Source organism: Podarcis pityusensis (assembly GCF_964106645.2).
Source record: "Podarcis pityusensis genome assembly, chromosome: 3".
NCBI lineage: Eukaryota > Metazoa > Chordata > Lepidosauria > Squamata > Lacertidae > Podarcis > Podarcis pityusensis.
In genome coordinates, this window is record NC_138026.1 from 10,960,299 (window position 1) to 10,978,613 (window position 18,315).

General features: G+C 48.6%; 1 protein-coding gene across 1 annotated transcript; it reads left to right on the top strand.

Moving 5' to 3' along the window:
• Window positions 1-2,593: 2,593 nt before the first annotated feature.
• Window positions 2,594-17,677, top strand: BMP2 (bone morphogenetic protein 2). The gene is made up of 3 exons (XM_080999254.1): window positions 2,594-3,883; window positions 7,198-7,553; window positions 15,922-17,677. Exons 2-3 carry the CDS (start codon window positions 7,202-7,204, stop codon window positions 16,764-16,766), a joined length of 1,197 nt encoding a protein of 398 aa, XP_080855380.1. The 5' UTR covers window positions 2,594-3,883; window positions 7,198-7,201; the 3' UTR covers window positions 16,767-17,677.
• Window positions 17,678-18,315: the final 638 nt, after the last annotated feature.

The following is an 18,315-nucleotide window of genomic DNA, read 5'->3' on the forward strand; positions in this document are numbered from 1 at the left end:
CTAAAAATATATGATGAAGGCACTAGATATTTGCAAATTGTGTGAAGCCTTGGAATTGCAGTTGAAAAAGACACTGGATCGGTTCTGACAAGTTTTCTGCCACTGTGTACTATAATACTTGCAGCTGTTAGGTGGCGAGAATCGAGTGCAACAGAGCTGTCTAAAAAGGAGTTTGGTCCATAACAATCACCACAATTGAAGCTGCAATTTGTTGGAAACTTACCTAGGACTAAATATCTCACTGAGCACCAGTGGGGCTGACCTCCAAGGAAATTTACCCATGTTCACAATGCTAACTCTCATGGGGCAGGCTGCAATTTGTACAATGGGAGTTGTCTATGGAAACCATTATTGTACTGGGCTCCTTGTACAAGGAGTGTGAAGGAGCAGATAGAATGGTTGGCCTTTTCACCAGGGAGTAACTGGGCTCAGCCATGGCATTTGCTGGTTGGTCTCTTACAAAATTGTTCTGAAAACAAAACAGGGCTACCTCTCTGAACTCCTTGGAGGAAGCATGGGGGAAAGACTTGACCAATGAACTGAGAAGTCAACATACCCTAGGAAAACCACTGGCTGGCTTTGACCTGGTGTGGCATTAGCAATTTAAACGGGGTGTTGGCTGGTCAACTAGGGTTGTGAAGCCTGCAAACCCTACAAATGTTGCTGGACTGCACACTCCCATCTTCCACCATGACTACTGGGCAGTGCTGTTTGGGGGTGATGGGAGTGGCTCCTAGGCTCCCCAATCTGGTGTAAATAAAAGCGGCATTTCAAATTCTTGGTGGGAGGGAGTCTCCTTAAATTAGAAGACTGAGAGTTACCAGAGTTCTGCATCATCTCCTCTATTCTCGTTTTCTGTAGAACACCCTACAGAGTACGTATGTTTCGTGCACAGGTGGATATTATGTCATTTCCCCACTGTGTTTAGATTCTGTCAAGTGCTCTGATTCCCTTTCTTTGACCTTCATACCTTCAAAGACAGTAAACACGTAAATCCCACCCCACGAAGCTAATCCGATTTGCAGAGGCAGGACCTGTGAATCGCTCTACTTCTCCCCCTCCACGTATAGACAAAAGGGACATATATAATGGATCATTGTTCAAGCCTTCCGTCTCATCTGAACTGCCTCTGCTGTTGCTCCAGGGCCAGGCCTTCGGTGGCCATAAGGCGAAGCAAAGCTGCTCTACTCCCGCACTGCCCGCTCTGATCCGAGGAAAGGGGAACAGCTTTCTGGATCACCCAAAAGTCCCAGCAGAAACTCTACGAAACGGCTCCCCTTTCGTAGCCCCCTGCCCCCCCAGCACCGGAGGACTGACTTCTGAGCAAAAAGACAGCAGGAAGAACTTTCTGACAGTAAGAGCTGTTCCACAGTGAAACAGACATATTCCGACGAGAGGCGGTGCACTCTCCTTCCTCAGAGGTTTTTAAACAGAGGTTGGGTGGTCCTTTTGTCTTGTATGATTTAGTTCAGATTCCCGCACTGGTGAGGGTTGGACTAAATGACCCTCAGGGTCCCTTCCAATTCTATAATTCTAGGATTCCAGGATTGTGAGGCACGTTGAGAATTTGATTTTGCACGCTTAGGCTGCCTGCACACCATCCGTTTAAAGCGCGCGGCTTCCCCACAAAGACGCCTGGGAACTATAGTTCACTCCTCACAGAGTTCCAATTCCCAGCATCCTAACAAACCAGCGTTCCCAGGATTTTTTGGGGGTGGGGGTGGGGTGGGAATCGCGCGCTTTAAATGGATGGTGTGTAGGCAGCCATAGACGCGCCTGAACCTATTGGCTGACTTAAATGAGCTGTGCCAAACTTAACCCAAGACAGGGCTGCTATGTCGTTTGATCACTCAAAAGCAACAGCAATCGCAAACATGTTTAACTCAAGAGTAAGGGTCATAGGATATCACGCGAATAACAAGTGCCTTTGTGGTTGCAGTCCAGGTACCGGGCAGAGGACGCGCGGGCCACGGCAGAGCGCGGCAGGGGCCGCGGCGACTCCAAAGGGAACCTGAACTGCGCTGCCTGCAGCGCAGCGCCCCGCTCCTGCGCTCGATCGATCCGCAGTTGCAGGGTCGTTTCAAATCTCGGCTTTAGCCCTAGGAAGTTCCCCTCTTTATGTTGAGCGGGCGGAGGGAGGGAGAGGTGGGGGGGGGGGGGAGTCCGTCGTCGTCTTCCACAAGCAGAGCTTTATCCTTTCCAACCCCCCTTTCGGAACAGAAGCATTTGGCACGCGCAACTCTGGAAACATTTCCACTCCCAAAGGAGCTGCCGAGCGCCGTGAAGAAATAGGTACATCTTTCTTCCAAGCGCGGGCCGGGCGGGCAAGGAAAAGTCTCGCGGCGGGCCGGAGCTCCGGCAGCTCCTCCTCCCGGCGAGCCTGACGGCTCGACTCCGGAAAGTTGTGGCGGAGGAGAAGCGAAGAGCGCGCTCAGTACCCCTCCGCGGCTGGGGCTGAGCGTATGTGTGCCTGCTTGTATGCGTGTGTGTGTGTGCGTGTGTAAGCTGGAGGGGGGGCCGCCTGGAGGAGGGAAGTCCAAAAAGGGGGCGGCGTTCCCTTTAAAAGCCGTCTGCCCTGCCGCGCTTCCTTGCAGCACCAGCAACCCGCCGCGCCAGCCTCGCCTAGGCTCTCCCGGTTCGCTCACAGGCCGCCTGGCGCTTGGCGAGCGCGCCTCCAGCCCCCGCGCCCGTGACCTCAGCCCGAGCCGAGCAGCCACAAAAAGCCCCGAGAGGGAGAGGCCGCCAAGAGAAAGAGAAAAAGAGAGAGCGGCGCAGGCAGCTCCCCTTGCAGGAGAAGCAGGAACAAGCAGCAAGAAGCGCTCGACGCCGGAGCCCAGGGCGCAGGCAACGCGCGGAGAGAGGCAGGAGCCGGGTCGTGCGCTCTTGCCGCCGAGCCACCACCAGGAGCCGCCGGAACCGAGCAGCAGCAACAGGAGGAGGAGCAGCGACAGCGGCTGGCCGGGCCACTAACTCTGCCTGCTTGCTCTTGCTGCTGCTTTTCTTTTGCAACCAGGAACGAAAGCGCACGACCCAGAGGAGTGGGGGGAAAGTGGCCCGTTTGGAGAGATCGGAGGCGGAATCCAACGCTTCACGGCTGCTGATGCCAAGGGCATTTTCTTAAGGAGAAGGGAGCTGCTTTCTATTGACATCCGAGCAGGAGCGCCGAGGGGGCGCGCATTGCCGGCTCTCGGCCCGGGAAAGGGACGTTTCTTCGCCCCCGACCCTCCGCGGCTCCTTTCCCCGGCAGTTTCGGATCCTGAGCATGTTTCCCCGGCGGGCCGGGCCCTGGAGAAGGACGCCGGCGGTGCGTGCTCTTCCCCCGAGCTTGGCTCTGGGGCAGCGCCCTTGCAGCCGGGAGTGATGCGGCGCCCGGGAGAGGCCAGCGGGCCAGAGAGCAGCAGCTGCAAATCCGCGACCGCCGCGTCTACGTCGTCGTCTTCTTCTTCGTCTTCCTCCTCGCTTCGTCCAGGTTAGACCAGGAGCGAGACCATGCCCGGGAGGTTTCTTCCTCTGCGCCGAGAAGCGAGCTCGGGCTGCAGCGCTGGAGAGGAGCTCGACTAGAGAGCGAGGCTTCGGAGGCGCTTGGAACGTTTGGTTCCCCTTTTGCCTCGGCTGCGCTCGCCGCAAACTTCCCAGGGAGGGAGGGAAATTGAGCACAGCTCCTCGCCGCTCGTGGACAGCTCTCCTCCCCGATCCCGGAGTAAGGAGGTGGGGGTTGGAAAGACCACCACCACCACCCAAAAAAAGAAAAAGAAAGAACGGATCGCACATCCCCCCCCCCCCCCGCTTGATCGGCTACGCTACTTCCATGTGGAGGTTGGCTCCATGGACGTCCCCGAGTGTGCTGCTGCTGCTTCTTAGGCGATCGGCGGGATCCTAAAAGGTAGCAGGAGGCAGGGGGCGCTGGGGAAGGAGGGCGCGCGCGGTTTCGAACTCGGCACATGGCCACACCTGCCGGGAAACTTCCCGCGGGGACTCCCTACAGATTCTTTCCTCCGCGTTCCCCAGACTGTTGATCATACCTCCTTCCCCACAACAAAAACAGTCGTGAGTCTTCCTAGGAAGTATGAATTAAAGCTAATGGTAAACGAGACATTTCTGGTGGCAGATCTCCCTCTTGGCATGTACCTTGCTCACTTGTTGAGAGAATGCGGGAGGTGTGTATCCCTTTTGCTTCCCCCCTTCTCTTTCTCCCCGGTGACAAGACCCCCGCCCAGCTGCCCTCTTCCCCAGAACACTTTGCTGCGCAAGTTAACTGCTTGCAGCGCCCATCCTAAGCGCCTTGCAGTATCCCGGGCCACAGGTGGCGGGCGGGGAGAGTACTGGGCAGGTTATTACGCGGCAGCATCCCTCTGCTTTATATTGCAAGAAGTCCTGGCTGGGAAACACTTCCAGCAGGCCTCCGGAGTTGCTGCCTGTGTTGCTCTGCTGGCCCGGTCACTTGCTGAAATTGCTTTATTCGGGGTGTATCGCTTCGCTCCGCAAACTGCCGGATCCCCACCCACCGCTGTTTCGGGAGCTTCTGAAACCTGAGTCCCTTTCTAGCCCATTATTGTAACGCGCCCCCCGCGCACCTCCATTCGCAAATCCCATTGATTTTGGTAGAAACATCTCCGCGCATTAACCGTGGGTGGGGAACTGGTTCCAGATGTTGATGAACTACAGCTCCCATCATGCCTGACCATCACCCGTGCTGGCTGGGGTTGATGGGAGGTGGAGTCCAACGAAGTCTGCAGGGCCACAAGTTCATTACGGCTGGCCTCTTAACAGTTAGAGAGGATCGTTTACCGTAGCCGAATGAATCCGAGGCACGGGAAAGGGGTGCTGGAGAGTGGAGTTTTAGCTCGGTTTTACTGTAGCAGGCTTTTGAAAGGAAGAAATTCCAACAAACTTAAATGCACGTCCAAGCACTTTACTAGAGGAGCGCACGCGCCCCTGAACTAAAGCAGCAGAAAGGCGCTCTCTCCATGTAAATGAGATCCTTGAATGAAACGGCTCACATGGATAAAGTTCTAGCTAGCAGCCTTTGCAATCTTTTGCTTGTGGCTGCCGATGCCCCGCTCATTATGCTGGATGCCCAAACTATTAAAATGCGGAGCGAAGGGGGCGGGGAAGAGATGAAATAAGGTTTCCATTAGCTATGTGTAGGTTACAGGATGTAAAGGAAGGGAGTGAGGGGGAGAAAGCGGGGAGTCAGGCAGTTTCAGGTCACAATCCAGCACACTGTCAGGTGCACTTGGTTTTGAATGCCTCATTCTGTGCTGACTTGTTGCCTTGGTGCATCCTCTAATTGTTTCCAGTGGTTTTGTCCAGCCCTTGGGGAATCGATGGGCTATAAAACTTAAAGCCCACTCTCCTTGCAGACCTAGGAGGCTGGAAGCTCCTCTTGATAAATGTTTCACTGCAGTCAAAAAGGCTCGTGTCCTTCCCCTTCCCCATGTAATTCTCTTTTCTAAAAACCCACTCCGCGATTACTTGTTCTTTCTTTACCATATTCACCTCCTGTCTCTCATTCCACACCTTCTACTACATGCATGCCTGGGTTTTGTCCTCCCACCAGTGCAGCAGAGCCACCTTACAGTAGGCTAGGAATCAGCTCAGAGATCACAGTCCCATAATGCTGGCTCTCCAGCCTCCCCTCAAACCCCACCACGCCACACCCTGCAATACTTCCTTCCTTCAGCTACGTCCCAGCATGCAGCTATGCTTGGGGGCTCTTCACACAATACTAATTATAACAGTTCTGTCTCTATTTATTCTCTGGAGTGAACAGTTGCACTCAAATAGCCCAGGAGCCACGGTGTGGGCTTGTGAATATAATTATGAAAATTCATGTGATTGTGGAGGTATCCTCCACACCATATCATGGACGAATGTGTCAATATCTTGCTGCAGGGTTTTATCCCACCCTTCCTTCAAGGGGTCATGGGTGGCGTTTTTAAGTGAGCCACCCAAAACTGCAGGGTCTTTCATGTGCTTGCTTCTTTCTGAAATTTCCATTTCACACAGTCTTTTCTTTTGCCAGCAATCGCAAAGTTGTCCACGGTGGGGAGCAGGTTGTGTGTTACCAATATTGTTTTGTGTGACTTGTTTTGTGTGACTTCCCTCTATGGGTTGTATTCAACTAATGTTTACTCTGTTGAAATTAATGAACCCAGGTTACTTATGGCCATCGATTTCAGTGGGTCTACTCTGAGTATAACCTGTTTTTTCCTGGATTAAGAGGATCCATTTGTGGGCTTTGCTTGGGCCTTTCAGCTGCAGGATTGTGAATTGCCTTCGCTTTCAGCTACTTATTCCCCATTGCCCATAATACCAGTTCCTACCAATCTTGGTCCACGTGGGCAGCTTCCATAATGTGCTGGCAGATTGCTACCCACCCCAGCAACTGTGGACATATGAGAGAGAGAGGAAAAACAATATCCTGCCACAGTTCATGTCAGTACCAAAGTTCCCACTGGGGTCAGGACTGTCTGTCATAAACTTCACTTTCAGGGATATGGAGAAGGTCCTACCTACAAGGACCATGGGAGCTGGGAAGGGTTATTTATAGATCAATGATAAAACTACTGTTTTGCATTCAGAAAGACCCTAGTTGGATCCCTGGCATTTCCAGGCTGGTCTGGGCATATCCCGTCTGAAATTATACAAAACTACTGGCAGATAAAGGGACGCGGGTGGTGCTGTGGGTTAAACCACAGAGCCTAGGACTTGCCAATCAGAAGGTTGGCGGTTCGAATCCCCACAACGGGGTGAGCTCCCATTGCTCGGTCCCTGCTCCTGCCAACCTAGCAGTTGGAAAGCACGTCAAAGTGCAAGTAGATAAATAGGTACCGCTCTGGCGGGAACGTAAATGGTGTTTCCGTGCGCTGCTCTGGTTTGCCAGAAGCGGCTTAGTCATGCTGGCCACATGACCCGGAAGCTGTACGCTGCTCCCTCGGCCAGTAAAGCAAGATGAGCGCCGCAACCCCAGAATCGGCCACAACTGGACCTAATGGTCAGGGGTCCCTTTACCTTTACTGGCAGATAAGACTGAGCTAGATGGCACCAATGGAATGGCTTTGTAGAAGGTGGTTTCCTATGTTTCATGGAGTGAAAGCAGCCGTGAAGCTTAGAAGGACCTTACACTTTGCTCATGCTGGTTTTGCCCTACAGCGCTTCCTTGCCTGCCAACTCAACCTCTTCCATTCTCCCCAGGTTGATGACCATGGTTGCCAGGACCTGCTCTCTACTAGCACTGCTGCTTTATCACATACTGCTGGGTGGTTCGGCCAGCCTCATCCCGGAGGTGGCCGACAGGAGAAGGTTCAGCGGAGACTTGGGCCGTGTCACTCCCCTGCAACTCTCTGAAGGGATCCTGCGCGAATTTGAACTGCGCCTGCTCAATATGTTTGGGCTCACGCGGCGGCCCACCCCAAGCAAGGACATCATCATCCCTCCCTATATGTTGGAGCTCTACCATCTGCACACCAGCCAGAAGCCAACAACCATGGACTATAACCTGGAGAGAGCTGCCAGCAGAGCCAATACTGTCAGGAGCTTTCACCATGAAGGTAAGGAGGGATGCTCTTAGCTCCTGCTTCCACTGCCCAAGGCCTAACAAAAATAGGCCTTGGAGATTCCATCCCCCCTGTCCCCTGCCCCCTGCAAATTGGAATGCTGCAATTGCCAAGGCGTTTGGTGGTTAGATATTTGGGAAGGCCCACATAGCTCAGTAGGGGAGCACCTGTTCCCATCATCTCCAGGTAGGATGCAGACAGACCCCTGCTTGAAATCTGTTCAGTGCCAAATGCAGCAATGGCCTTGATTTCTTGTGCTCCTTACACTTCACCCATTAGATATATGCGATGTATCTCTTGCTATTAAAGCAGTTGTGAATTCCTCATCATGCAATTTGAATCTCTGCCTGGTTTGGTTGCTGCTACACTGGTATGTTCTAACGAGACAAAGCGTATCGCTCAAATTTGGTTAGCTGAAAAGTGCAGTTTAAATGTACGGTTTTTCCTTCTGAGCACCTATGCTAGGAAGGAAGAGATTACCGCACTGTGTGAATACAGCTGAAGTGTGAGTCTCTCCTTGTGGTGTTTCTGCTCAAACTCCTCTCAGCTTCCTCTTAGTTCAGCGCAGGCCTGTCTCAACCACTGAAAAATGAATCAGGGTTCTGAAACCAATCTTGCCCATGTTGACTTGGAAATAGGTAGCCTTCTTTCACAGTCAAAGTTCACACCTGGAAACACCAGGAGGAATTCAACATCTCACTCCTCTGATCAGGGCAAGCATTTTGCAACAATCTCCCTCTTTCTCCTTCTGTGTGCTGTGTGACCGGACTCATCTGTTTAATTCTGGCCACTGTTTTGAATGATTGTGGTGGGTGGGAAGCTTTCAAAACATGAAACCATGTTTGCAGTAACGTAGATGTGTATGTGAAGACAGTACCATGCTCCTTTCAGTACATGCACATTAGTTTTTGGATCCCAAAATGAACAGAAATGGTTATCTCTGCATGGCTGCCAAGCCTCCTGGGCTGGATCCAAGCGCAAGCCATTGTTAGAGCAGACCCGCTGGAATCGGTGAGACTTCACTTAGTCATCCCATTGACTTCCATGGGTCATCTCCGGAATTACAAACAACCCAAAGATTGCAGTTTCAGCCTGTGATTTCTAAAAAAAAAAGGGCTATTTGAAGAACACTGACACGTTGCGTATCCCCTCCCCTGCATGATGATGAACATCACAGAAACACATGGCCTTGCATTTTGAGACATTTTTAAAAGCACAGTCCATAGTTCTAAGACAGGGGTCAGCAAACTTTTTCAGTCCATTGTCCCTCAGACCTTGTGGGGGGCCGTATATTTTTTTGGGGGGAAATGAACGCATTCCTATGCCCCACAAATAACCCAGAGATGCATTTTAAATAAAAGGACACATTCTACTCATGTAAAAACATGCTGATTCCCAGACCGTCCGTGGGCTGGATTTAGAAGGCGATTGGGCCGGATCCGGCCCCCAGGCCTTAGTTTGCCTACCCATGTTCTAAGATGAATAAAAGTTTTTGATTTTTTTTAAAGATTATTTAATTTTTCTAAATATATTTCTGAAGATTGAGCCTGTCACTGCCATTGTGTTGGCGGCAGAAACTCCCTTCCCTGCCTCCTAAAGAACCAGTATCCCGCTTATGCTAATAATGTGGGTGGCCAATTTGCCCAGAGGAGTGTAGAGACCAGTTTTTCCTCGAGGTGATGAACGTACAGATGGTAGGAAACAACCTGGAGCAAAAATGAGGAGGAGTACAAGGAATGTCGCATTTCCCCCTTTAAATAGCTAGCAATTTTAGTTGCTGGCTATGTTTGTTTCATTAAACCTTAAGAATGGCAAACTACATTTCTAACTCTGCTGAACTCTTTGTTCTGTGCCTTATATTCATTTATCAATTTTTAAAAATTGACTTACATTGATCCAGAGCAAGAGAAGTGGGTGGTTTTTTTTTAATTCTACAGATTCTGTCCAGATTATGAGTTCCTACCAATAAATTTAAATGTTGCAGGCTAAATAGGAAAAAAAAGTCTGTCTAATTTACAGTTGGCAATCAGGGTAACTTGGAAGGATTTCTAATCCCCATCTAATCCCCGTGAGAGATCAATTTAACAATCAATTGTATTGTCTCCACCATGACTTTGTCTTCTGTTTAAATCTAGATTTAGTGGAGACCCAAGGTAAGCCCTTCAGAAAGCAAGGCTGATAAGTTTTGGAGCAGCTGCCCACTGGATTTCATGGGCACCTGGGGCTTTAGGTCACTCAGATTAAAAACCACAAGCAAATATGTACTTAACCAGACAGAACAATTGGGAGTAAATGCAACACAATCTTCAGATGCTCTGTTGCCACTTATTCTTGTATTTTTGAACTAGGCCAGTTTGCTAAATGAAAGGCAACTTGCTTGAACTTTTATGCAAAGTGCTTATATCCGAGTTCCTTAAACTTGAATGAACTTGTCCTCAGCACTACTGGGCAAAGCTTTACATTGTATTTGCAAAGGGTTTTTTTTGTTTTGTTTTTGCTGCTGCTGCTGCTGCCATCTCTGTTCAATGCAAATCCAAAAGTTTCGCCATGATTGCGGCAATCTTCTTTCTTCTCCCCTCCATTTATGACTCTAAGCACATTTTTTTTGTGTGTGTGATTAGCAAAGTCACATTGAATTAGCTAGACTTACAGGTTCCTTTCTGTGTTTCTGCATCCCAGCCACAGATACTTTGATGCAACACATGTACAAATAATAAGCATTCAGAGGATGTGAATCTAGTGTCTTCTGCAGAAAGGCTATAAACTTGCAGTTGTCAACCTTTTCACGGGCGGCATCGATGGATTGTAGAATTGGGGGGAGAGAGACGGAAGCAACTGCTTAGGTTACACATAATATAGAGCTGGGCTGGCAAGGAAAGATAAATAAATATGTATTTTAATTAAGTTTCTCCACAAGGGGTGTGGCCTGCGTAGTGATTATTCTAACTAATAGCAAGTCTTAATGAGGAAAGAGATTAATGGTGTAACTTAAACTTGCACTGTGGCTTATGCTGCTTTGTGTGTGTGAATATAAAACTAATGAATGGGAGAACTTCCAGTAAACATTTCAATTGTGCCAAAATGCATCTTAACGTAGAACTACATACATATATGAGTGGGCAGAGGGAGGGAAGGCTAGCAAGTGTTTCAGTCAGCTTCCTTGCTGCAACTTGGCAACAATCCTTATTCCAACAAAATAAACCCTTGGGCGATAACTCTACACCCCTTTGCTTGGGAGTAAGTCCCACTGAAGCAGAGAAGCAATGACTTGGCTATTGCGGTCCAGTGATCTATATAGCTCAAGAGAGAACTTAAACCCAGGTCTAAGTCTTTTCCTAAGTCTGTTCTTTATTGTGGGAAGCCTGTTCTTTCAAGCCGATTCAAAGGGCTGTTCTCTCCCCCCCCCAAAAAAAATACAATAAAAGAAAACACCTAAAAGCAGCTTATCTAGAGAGAGCCGCCTTAAAACAGCAGCAGAGATAACAGGTTCATTTTTAAAGGCCTTGGGAAATAGAAAGGATGTTAGGGAATACAACCATTATGGTAGGTCTTTCGGGGGGAGTGTTATATTGTAAACCACCCAGTGATCCTCTGAGGAAGGGCAGTATAGAAATTTAATTAATTAATAATAGTAATAATCATCACCACCTTATGCCCTGAGGCGTCTCCCTGGCATGTCAGCTACTGAAAGGCCCTTTCACAGGTGCGCTTGAGAGGAAAGGGAGTGCCTAGACAATAGTGGGGTTTAAATACGAGAAATAGTGTGGAGGAACTGGTTCAATGCTAATTTGCTGGCGGTTGAGGGCTGCAAGATCTGGAGGGCTGCAGGTTCCACACCTCCTGTGACCAGGATACAGATGTGCTTACAGAGAACCCACAGGGAAACCTGTTTTTCCCTCTGACTGTTTTGCCGTAGCTTGCTACAGAAAAAACACACACACACTTAACTTTTCTCTGAAAGCTCTAAAAACCTGACGCGATCATTTACTTTTCCTCGCAGTTCCAAGTGCCACAAATTATTTGAGCAAATCGTTAGGTTGTTTCTTTATTTCCTTTAATAAACCCACAGGCCCTTGTTGCAAGTGCACTGTTTGCAGCTTGCAATATCCTCCCCCCCCCCCCCGCTCCCCGTCACATCCAATCTCATAAACCAGCCCAGTTAAAATAAGAGGCCTCTCCCTCCGTCAGTTGAGCATGAGGGTCTTAATCTCAGGGTTGTGGGTCCGAGCCCCGCTTTGGACAAAGTTTCCTGCACTGCAGGGGGTTGGGCTAGATGGCCTTCATGGCCTCTTGCAACTCTACAATTCTAAGATTTTGCCTCTCTGGGTAGGGAATTCCACAACCATGGAGCCACTGTGTTGGTCCCTGTCAGCCTAACCTCTCTCCTCAGCAAGCACATGTCTGCCACTGACCTTTAATCTCTGGCTTACCTCTCTGGGCAATGGCAAAACCTCTGCCTTTGCACCTTTGTAACCATGCAAAACATGGGTTCGTTGGTGGTTTTTGGGGATGGGGCGAGGGTTTGTTTAGCTCTGCCTTTGTTTTGCACATGTCAGTTCAAAGCCACTTAAGAGAAGTGTCCAATTAAAGCACCAATGATGTAGATAGGGCAGGAATTAAAAACAAATCGAATGTGAGGTAAACAGCGTGGCTGTGGCTTGTTATTCTCGTGAACCCTCCCTAGCCATTGGGTGAGCGGCTGTTTTTTTCCCCTGTTGCAAAACTTGGCGGGGGCAGGGCGGGAATGGGAAAGCAAGAGGCAAGGAGGGGTTTGGGTGGAAAGAGACGGAAAGATGGCAGCCGGTTGCTGGCTCTGAAAGGTAGTGAGGAGTCGCCAGATGCAGTAGGGTGAGGATAGAAGATGGCCCTGGGGTACAGGGCAGTGCAGGATAAAACACTGCAGCAGTTTTTCCTCTGAGTAAAAGGAAGCAGGGGGACTCCCATCAGGACAGGGCGAGGAAAAACAAGGGTGAAGTAGACACCAGGGGTTTGTGGTGGGTGGAAACCCCAGGAAAGAGTGTAGACTCAAAGGACTGGGAAATGGCTTCCGTTTTCCTCAGAAGATGTTCTTCTGGAGAGATGGAGAATTTGTGTCCCTTCTGATGTTGCTGGGACTACAACTCCCATCAGCCCTAAACACTGGAGCAGGCTGGCTGGGGTGGTTGGGAACAGGGGCCCACAGTTCCCCACATCCCCTCATCTTGTTGTTCTGGCACTTTTTAGAGATGCTTACAGAGTTGTTGGGACGTGGGTGGCGCTGTGGGTTAAACCACAAAGCCTAGGACTTGCCAATCAGAAGGTTTGCGGTTCGAATCCCCGCGACGGGGTGAGCTCCCGTTACTTTGTCCCTGCTCCTGCCAACCCAGCAGTTTGAAAGCACGTCAAAGTGCAAGTAGATAAATAGGTACTGCTCCGGCGGGAAGGTAAACGGCATTTCCGTGCACTGCTCTGGTTCGCCAGAAGCGGCTTAGTCATGCTGGCCACATAACCTGGAAGCTGTACGCCGGCTCCCTCGGCCAGTAAAGCGAGATGAGTGCCGCAACCCCAGAGTCAGCCACGACTGGACCTAATGGTCAGGGGTCCCTTTACCCTTTACAGAGTTGCTGAGAGAGGAGAACAGTCCGACCCTAAGACATCTTGCTGTCAAATGCTACACACTTCACTTACAGCCAGTGCTTTGAAAGGAGTCTTACAATGCTGTTCACAAACCACTCCCTGCCATTTTGTAGCCTGCACCTATTTTGGTGCCACATGACCAGGTGGCTTCACCCTAAAGCATGTCAGGGCCACCCCTGCAAGAGACTCCATGTGCTCAGGCATACATGTGGCCTCACTGCAGATGGGTGTCGAGTGCTCAGGACAACCACATTTAGAGGGAGCCAATTATAGTTGGCTTTCCTGCAAATGCTTGGGAGATACCCGTTGTCCACCATAGACTTGTGTACTTTAAATGCAAGCTCTTGTTTAGGTGACCATAGAGGAAAGGGACTCTGAAGTCGGATGTTGGGGAATAAGGAGATACCTTTGGATTATGGTTGTGTTTCCAAAGTTGCGCTGGGAACAGTTAGGCTGGAATCCAAAACTTGTTCCTTTGGAATTTAATATTGGTGACACTTCCAAGTAAATGGAACACCAACGGAGCAAAGTTGCTGTTAAGATAGTTTACAATATGCTTAGACTTAGCCACAGTTGTTGCATTTATGCCCCCATCGGTAAAAGTTGCAATGTGTGGTGGTATTATCATTGCGTAGTTCACCGAGTGGGCTGGACACATTTCCTGTTCGTAACCCAATTTAGAGGCTATGTGAGAATATGGATATTGTATCACATACTGAGCCCTCGGAATAAAACAGGAGGTAGTGCAGGTCAAATCTTCCCATTGCTTTCTCTTAGATTTCTTTGACTTGCACATGAATTTATTTCTGAACCCAAAGTGCAAATGAAGATTCACTCCAACTCCCATAAGTCCCTAAACAGGGTCAGGGATGGTGGAAATTGTAGACCAGCAATATCAACCTTGGGAGCAGCAGATTCCTTCACTCTTAGCCTCAATGCTTTAGTTAAATTTGGCAGCAATAGTACATCCTGTCAATACTGTACAGTGTTATTGGTCATAAGTAAATGTTAAATCATGGTACTACATTTCCCCAAAATTTTGTTTTCCAAAAAGCAGAACTCATACCTTTAAACTGTCTGAGAGTGCTCCAATCTTCCACATGGGATGCACATAATTCCCCCCGCCCAGTATGTCTTCATCCCCTCTCCTGAGCCTTCCCCCCCACCCCTCCTCACGCCATCCATATTAAAAAGAACAAAAAGGAAATGGTGTTTTGTGTCCCTGGCCACTTTAGACGATGACCAATATACTGCCTGTCTCCTGTTCAAATTTCAGCCACAAACTTAAGCAAATGTTCATTCCTCTGCTCCCACCTGTAATAACAAGTATTATGTAGGGGGTGAGCTTTCAGCAGTTAAAATTAGTAGTAGATTTTATAGAAAAGAGCAGGACAAGGCACAACTCACAAAGCGCCTTCAACGTCGGCAGAGTCTGTATGCCTGTTTGTCCCCTATTTTGCAGTTAACTGTTTGTAATAGCAGTGCAGTGGACAGACAGGATGGATGATGAATTTGCCCAACATGTGATGCAGCTAGCTGTAGACTGTTGAGGTTCAATAGATCTGTGTGACTTGGTTGGCCATACCTGCAATGCTGCCCATTGCAGGAACAATGCAAACAACTAGTCCTACCTGGTGCCCTGCAGATGTTTAAGACTACAGCTCCCATCAGACCCAACCAGCACGCCTGCGAGCTATAGTCCCAAACATCTGGAGGGCGCCCGAATGGTTTAACTACTAAACCCATCCAAGTTATTTTCATTTAGGGCCTCCTTGAGTAAAATGACTGGGTGTGCTTTGTGGAAAGGTCTATAATTAGGAGACAGGGTTTTGGATAGTAAGTTTTGTAAATCATGAAACTTGTGGCACAATGCATTTGGAATGGCTTTTAAGAGACTGACATGAAAACTGGAGGTAGGGGTTTGTTGTTGGCGTTGTGTTTTTTTTTAGGGAAATCTTTAAGAAATGCAATCCCTTTCCTTGATCCTCAGTCAGTTTTTAATTACTCTCCCTGGGCCCCTGCTAACCACAGTGTTAAAAAATGTTCTTTAATACCCTTGAATTCCAAAGCAATGCCTCACATTTCTTCCCCCTTATTACGACCACCTGGAATTCACAGCGCACTCCTATGAGATCTGAAATGTGTGGCAGCAAAGGAAGCATTTTAACATCATGTTTCGCGGGCTTGCCTAAACAAACAGAAAGACAAGAGCAACTGAAAAAAGGGAAAGGGGAAAAAGCCTTTTGAATTTCTAACGTAACACACGTATTGGCTTATGCTAATGTTATGGGAAATCTTCTATATCTGTTCTTGTGTTGTTTAGTCGTGTCCGACTCTTCGTGACCCCATGGACCAGAGCACGCCAGGCCCTCCTGTCTTCCACTGCCTCCTGCAGTTTGGTCAAACTCATGCTAGTAGCTTCGAGAACACTGTCCAACCATCTCGTCCTCTGTCGTCCCCTTCTCCTTGTGCCCTCCATCTTTCTCAACATCAGGGTCTTTTCCAGGGAGTTTTCTCTTCTCATGAGGTGGCCAAAGTACTGGAGCATTAGCTTCAGGATCTGTCCTTCCAGTGAGCACTCAGGGCTGATTTCCTTAAGAATGGATAGGTTGGATCTTCTTGCAGTCCATGGGACTCTCAAGAGTCTCCTCCAGCACCATAGGGTACTTCAAATATTTCGTGGCATTATCTGAGTTACTGATTGTGTTTTTCTTCTTCTTCTTCTCTCCCCCCCCCCCCAAACCAGAAACACTAGAAGAACTTCCAGAAAGAAGTGGGAAAACATCTCGGCGCTTCTTCTTCAACTTAACTTCCATCCCTGAGGGGGAGTTCATCACTTCAGCTGAGCTTCAGGTTTTTCGGGAGCGCATTCAAGACGCTTTTGAGAGCAATGGCAGCTCTTACCACCGTATTAATATTTATGAAATCGTAAAGCCCGAGAGAGAGGCCTCCCAGGACCCCATCACGAGACTTTTGGACACGCGCTTGGTGCATCATAACGCCAGCAAGTGGGAAACGTTTGATGTGACACCGGCTATCATGCGGTGGATTGCACATGGACAACCCAACCATGGTTTTGTGGTAGAAGTGGCTCACTTGGACCCCAGGGAGAGCACTGCCTCCAAGAGGCACGTCCGGATCAGCAGGTCTTTGCATCAGGACGATGCCAGCTGGTCTCGGATCCGGCCGTTACTAGTGACCTTTGGGCACGACGGAAAGGGACACCCTCTCCACAAGAGAGAGAAGCGCCAGGCCAAGCGCAAGCACAACAAGCGCAAGTCCAATTGCAAACGGCACGATTTGTACGTGGACTTCAACGACGTGGGGTGGAATGACTGGATAGTGGCCCCGCCGGGCTATAGTGCCTTCTACTGCCACGGAGACTGCCCCTTCCCCTTGGCAGACCACCTGAACTCCACCAACCATGCCATTGTTCAGACTCTTGTCAATTCCGTCAACCCCAAAATCCCCAAAGCTTGCTGCGTGCCGACAGAACTGAGTCCCATCTCCATGCTCTACCTGGATGAGAACGAGAAGGTGGTACTAAAGAATTATCAAGACATGGTTGTGGAGGGCTGTGGCTGCCGCTGACGTGGCGGCAGGACGGAAAATGGACCAATGCAACAAAACAAAACAAAACTTGACACTTTAATATTTCCCAATGAAGACCTTATTTATGTTATGAAATGGAGAATTAAACGCATCTATTTTGAAAAAAAAAAATCTATTTATGTCTACAGAAAAAAGCGAGGAAAAAATATTTTAATCAGAGAATTATTCCTTTTAAAGATTTTTAAACGTATTAGTTGTACATTTTATATGGGTTTAAGCGCCCCCCCCTTTCCCCCCTCAGCACATGAAGTATAAAGGTCAGATTGTTATTTTGTATTTATTTACTATTATAACCACTTTAGAAGAATAGCTAATTTGTATTTATATGTATAATCAAAAAAAAAGCAGAAGAAAAAAAAATATAGGGTTTGTACATAATTTAAAACAAATGGTAGCTTTTTTTGTTTCTTTTCCTTTTCCAGTGTGTATTTAAGTAAGTTGCGATGTGTAGATGGAAGGGTTACTATGGCAAAGGTGCGTAATGCATTTTGCTTTCTGCAGTTCTACTGTTAAGGTCACGAGTGCAAGCCCAATGAAAAGTGGCTAATCCGCCCTGCTGACTCAAGATTATATTGTACAATTCTCAGGAATGCTGCAGGGTGGGCTGCCTAGTCCATGAGAAACTGGCATCCTCCCGGTGGGGAGCATGTGGATAAGAACCAGACGGTTGCCGAGCAAGTAGAAATAGAACTGCCGTTCCTCATGAAGGTGTGACACGACCACCAACCGGGCTTCTCTAGAAAACTCTCTTTCCCTACTTTAATTTTCGTTTTTTGGTCCTTGCACCTACAGAAAAGCAAAATGTTTATGCTGTTCCTCCCCTTTTAAGTAGCTCACCCATTGGAATCCTTGTCCTGGCCAAATATTAAATAAAATACCAGATTTCTTCAGTTTTTAAAAAGCTTCATTTCTGCTCGCCTTTCCGACGGCGCCTAAGGTATTCCTGCTACTACAGAGTAACGCTCGCTGGATGCCAGAAGTGTATTATTGCACACACCTTGCAATCTATGTTAACAGAGCTCCGAGGGAAGAACAGGTTTGTGGGAAGCAGCAAAGTATGCAAATTCCACCCTTTTATTTTCCTAGGGACATCAAACACATGCAAAGGAATCCAAGGAATTACTACCGGGCCAGGCCCTAAATATCTCCTCCCGCACCTATGTAAAAGGCTCCAGGGAGGTAGAAGTTCGCATGCAGTCAGATGCGTTGCCCATATGTAAGCATAAAGCTGGGTCAACTTGCACCCCCATGTAGTGGGAAGAGGGCTTCTTGGTTTCCCACGAGAGCTTGCAGAACAGGAAAACAATTGCCCTTGCATAGATTCTACTGAGCAGGTGAGAAGTAGCCAACATGGTGCCTTCAAAATATGTTTTTGAACTTAAGCTCTCATCAGCCCCAGCCAGTGTGGCCAGTGAGGAGGGATGCACCTGAAATGGGCCACTTACAAGCAACAGCGACAGGGGAAATGTGCACCAGAGTCAAAAGATGTAAAGCTACACTGCAATCCTACACATATCTACTCGGAGGG

Excerpts from the sequence above, each read along its gene's own strand:
- BMP2 (XM_080999254.1), top strand. The coding sequence starts at position 7,202 with ATGACCATGGTTGCCAGGACCTGCTCTCTACTAGCACTGCTGCTTTAT. Across the intron at positions 7,554-15,921 it reads CAGGAGCTTTCACCATGAAG|AAACACTAGAAGAACTTCCA; the intron begins GTAAGGAGGGAT and ends CCCCCAAACCAG.